The 4,663-nt window shown below is 44.1% G+C and overlaps 1 protein-coding gene across 1 annotated transcript in view; it reads left to right on the top strand.

Annotated features, from left to right (window-relative positions):
* Positions 1-251: 251 nt before the first annotated feature.
* The window catches only part of LOC121535697 (collagen alpha-1(XI) chain), a 141,255-nt gene continuing 136,843 nt past the window's right edge, over positions 252-4,663 (top strand). The window contains exon 1 of the mRNA XM_041842961.2: positions 252-1,165. Coding sequence (XP_041698895.1) covers positions 1,051-1,165 — 115 coding nt within the window. The 5' untranslated portion in view covers positions 252-1,050. The remainder of the gene's footprint in view (positions 1,166-4,663) is intronic.

Genomic DNA, 4,663 nt, shown 5'->3' with positions numbered 1-4,663 from the left:
CACTATAGGGAATAGGGTGTAATTTGGGACGAAACCCCAATGTTCTATAGCTACCACCTGTGCTTCCACTCTCTGTTCCAATGGTCTTTTTTTTTGGAAACAGTATGTTCTGACTTCTACTCTGCTTGAAATCTTTTACAATCTGGAAAACATTTCATTTTGACTAATAAAGCTTTCATATCGCAGTTTGACCATCTTGTTGGGTGTTTAGTCTGTTCTTTATTTTTTTCTCATTTCTCATGCATTCAGGAAATGTCTGGAATAACTCATGATGCTCCACCCCCTCAGGTTTAAAATACATTAGCAGCCAAAGACCCTCCAGCTGTACAATCAGGTGATGACTAATATTAATAACACCATAATGATTCAAGTAATCATTTAGACTGTTTTATGGTGTTGGCAAAACAATTTTTTTAAAACTTTGATTACTGTCATAAAGATGTATTTGATTTAATTCGATTATAAAGAAACCCCAATAACACCAGGGGAATGTAGAAAGTGTGTTGTGCATGCTGGAGATAAAACTCTAGAAAGCCAATTGCGTTTTTTGTAGCGTTACGCATCAGTGTCTCCCCGTCTCTCCCTCCATCCATCTCCATATGACAATATGATTGTGAAGAATAAATTATGCGACTCCTGTAACCAAGGACCTCAGTCTTGACTGACAGTTGATGGGCGGGACCGAAGAAAACTTTCCAGCCCGGTGATTCGCTAAACGGAACATTTTCCAACTGTCAGTTTCCTGCTGCCGCCTCCCTCCCTCTGGCGCGCGGCTCTCCGGGAATCCAATGGTCTCCGGTTTTTTCCTAAAAGCCCAAACACCTTCAGTCTAAGGGCTGGGGCTAAGGGAGAGAGGAGCAGGAGGGCCCAGTTTGGCTCTAAAGAAGAAATCAGTACTGTTTTTTTTTAAACTTATGGCTTTGTTGTAGTAACAGAAATTACCATCACACCGTCCTTTTTGTGTATTTGTGGAAGGAAAAGGACCAACATTTTGTCCTGAAAAGTCGCCCGTTTTTTTTTTTTAAGTTTTGGGTAGCTGAGTGAGTGACAATGGAGATGCAAAGATGGTCCACAAGGTGGAAAACGAAAAGGTGGCTTTGGGACCCCACTCTAACCACTATCGTCACGCTCACTTTCTTTCTGCAAGCCGTCAATGTCCAAGCAGGTAAGGAGCTGTCGTTGGAGAACGCGTTTCTGAACCGTTCACATCGCAAACTCTCCCTGGTGTTTCTTGGGGACAGACAGGGGCATCCTTGCCCCCATGGTTGACTTATCAAGTGATGACAGCGCATCTATAGGGCCACTTCCACAATCACTGTGCTGTGCTTCTGAGGTTGACAGCCAACTGAAAGAAAAATGGAGCTAACTAATGTCATGACAGTGTCTAAAATGCATGACGTATGTGTCACCACATGTAAATCCATGATCAAATATAAGAATGTTCCAAATATTGCCAATGACACCCTTTTCCGTTATCTGTAACCTAAATAGCGACTTGAAATCCACCAGGTAGGCTACTTCCAAGCCTAGTCCATCCCGTCCGCGGTAAACCCCAGCGGCATTCATCCAGGTGCTCTTGTCTCGTCTCCAGATGACAGCGCTCCGCTCCCAGCGTGATTCCCCAAAATAGCGGCTCGCCCGCGGTTCTGTACGTGGCATTCTGTTGTGGTAGTACACTACCCAACTAAAAGTGCGCCCAGGACGCTCTCCGGTGAATGTTTTAAAGGCTTTAGCCAGACAAATAGGCTTTGTTTGCCCCTGTGGTCCGCTAGGTGCTTGTGGACACGGCAATCGGGAGAGGGATTCCGTTATGGTTGAGGTAGCATTCTCACACCTTGGCCACTGGAGAGAGCTGCACGTTTTGGGTTGTTGTGATAGGTAACGTCAGAGTATTGATATGGCAATCCAAGCTATCTTCAATAGAACCGCGTAATAGGGATTACGCATGAGTTTGGAGAGTTAGGCTGACTGTACAGCAGCGGTAAGCGCTCGGTGGTTTAAAACTGAGACAGTTGTGGGACAACCTTCCACACATTCATTATTAACTGGAACTATATGCTTGTTTTGAAACTTGTTATTAATTGATTTAATCTTCTTCTTTTTTTTTTTATCTGGCCGTTATGGCAGACATAAGATGTTTATACATTTTAACCGCTCTCTTCCAAACTATTGACATTATGTCAATGATATAAGCTATGCAACCGTGACATCCCTGATTTGCATTTAGCATACTTTAGCAGTTCACCCCATTTGCCTATTTTTGAGGGTATTTTCCTATATGGTTTCAGGATATTTTTTAAATGATTCAAAGACTCTTCACACAAACGGTATGAGGCACTGTTGTTCCATAAGAGAATATGCTGCTGCGTATAGGTAGTACTGTAGCCCGCGGGGCGATGCTCTCTCTATAATGTGGGAGAGTGAAGACCTATAGTGGCCAGCAGTAGGAAACACCGTTTCTCCACTCTACCCTGGTTACCCTGGTTACCAGTAAGCCCAATAAGTCTCCACTCTACCCTGGTTACCACTAAGCCCAACAAGGGGCGTTGATGGAAAGAGTTCTCTCCTCTGTGTCTACCCCCCCTTCACCCCCTTTAAACTAGCCTACATCTGGATCAGGATGATTGCTTATTTCTCTTGATTGTGGATATTATGACATTAATATTGGTTTGTCTCTGATGTTAGATATGTGTTGATTCTGTTTTATTTGCTTTGATATTGTGAGCTAAGGCAGCAAGTCAATATCAATAGCAGAACCACGGCAATATGATTTGGATGAGAGAGTGCAATGTATTTTCATAATAATAATAATAATATATTTATTTTCTATAGCGCTTTCAATTAAAAGTAGAATCTCAAAGTCTCTTTAAAAACAAAATAAACAAAAAACTATTTAACAAAACAAATGTAGTAAATCTGGCAGTTCTTGGCTGATGGTCTACCACAGTTTTAGATGATAGAACAGCCAGGCAGGGAGCATAGATAGAACAGCCAGGCAGGGATTATAGATAAAACAGCCAGGCAAGGAGCATAGATAGAACAGCCAGGCAGGGAGCATAGATAGAACAGCCAGGAAGGGAGCATAGATAGAACAGCCAGGCAGGGAGGTAGAAACATCTGACAGACAGGCCACGGAGCTCTTCATCGGGCACCTCATCGTCTTCGATTGTTCACAGCTCCTCCTCGGTAGGTAGGCTGGATCGTCCACTACCGAAATGTAGCATCCAACTGGGTGATGCTTCGGCGACTGTAAAAAGCCCCAGTAAAACCACCACACCTCAGCAGTGGGTCCAGAAAAGCCTCCTGCAAAACGAGCGTCTGCATTCCCTCACACCCGCAGTCCACTTCCCTCCTGGAGCTGGGGCACGAGGGGGCTAAAAAGCAGATGCTGTTGATCTGGTGTTGCTGCATCCTTCACATCATATTAGCAAGCTTGCTAGCTAGCTAAGCCACATGTAAACTGACTTGCGTATTTTAAGCACGTAAAATAATGCCCAGAGGGTTTCGGAATGGGATGCCATGAATCTATGGGTTTATCATTGTGTCGATAGCCATTTTACCTTACAATGTGTTTGTCTTTGTTGATTTGATACCCACACACATCACAGTAGACTGCTGATTTACAGTCTAGCAGTTATTCTGAAGAGGTTCCATCTTGGGTGAGATTGGGCATCTGTCTGTGATGTCAGCTGATCTATGAATTGGTGGCCCCAACTTCCTCTACCCAGGATGCCTTTCTTTCTGTCTGGACAGTTTCTGTGTTTGGAATGTCCTGTGCACCCACCCCTCCCCCTAATCCTGCACCCTCCTCTTCCCACCCCTCACGCTCCCATTGAATACATTGTAGATGACTAACAATTAGATCATTTGGAGACATTATTCCAGATAGCCTGTTGAACTAGATACCAATCCATAATGGAATACCTCGCTACCACACGGGCATGGCTTACCCCTCATCGCCCATCTATCCTCCTCCTCCTCCTCCTCCTCCTCCTCCTCCTCCTCCTCCTCTGTGTGTGATGTTTAAACAGACCAGAATTGCATGATGTGACTAGCAAACATTTACAGGCTTTCCAGGACACTGTAATTGCCACTTATGCTGCCAACTCTGGATAGATGGTGGTGACAAGAAACAGCACAGAGAGACTTATAGCCCATACCCCAACACGTGAGTTACACCAACCCAAAGATACCCAAAGCCACAGAGCCTAAAGGCAAAAGGCAGGAATTTTGAAGTTAATCACGAAAGGCAAGCTAAATTTGAGCATCACTCTTTGGTAGGAAGGCATAGTGGGAAAGAGTCTGTAATATAGATGCTTCCAGAATGTGCTTTAATTTCATTCGTTTCAACACCCTGAAGAGGATGCTTTACCTTTATGGCTTTATCCAAATAGTATTTTAACACTGAGCAATCATAGCAATCCGAATCTGAAAGTGTCCAAACAAACAACCGAAGACAGGAGTCAATGGTTTTCCCTTCTGTTTAGGGTTAGTTTGAGAGCTAGTGTTGCTGCTGTGGTAAACAGCTTGTCTCAAACGTCTCTACCAGATGTGTGTTTCAAATGGCAACCCCTATTCCCTAGAGCCTGGTCAAAATGTAGTGCACTATATCGGGAATGGGGTGCTATTTGGGACACAGACTGGCAGGTAGAGGACTGGCATT

Source organism: Coregonus clupeaformis, chromosome 21 (assembly GCF_020615455.1).
Source record: "Coregonus clupeaformis isolate EN_2021a chromosome 21, ASM2061545v1, whole genome shotgun sequence".
NCBI classification, from domain to species: Eukaryota; Metazoa; Chordata; class Actinopteri; order Salmoniformes; family Salmonidae; genus Coregonus; species Coregonus clupeaformis.
The sequence above is the reverse complement of the archived record's forward strand: the minus strand, read 5'-3'. Positions and strand labels throughout refer to the sequence as shown.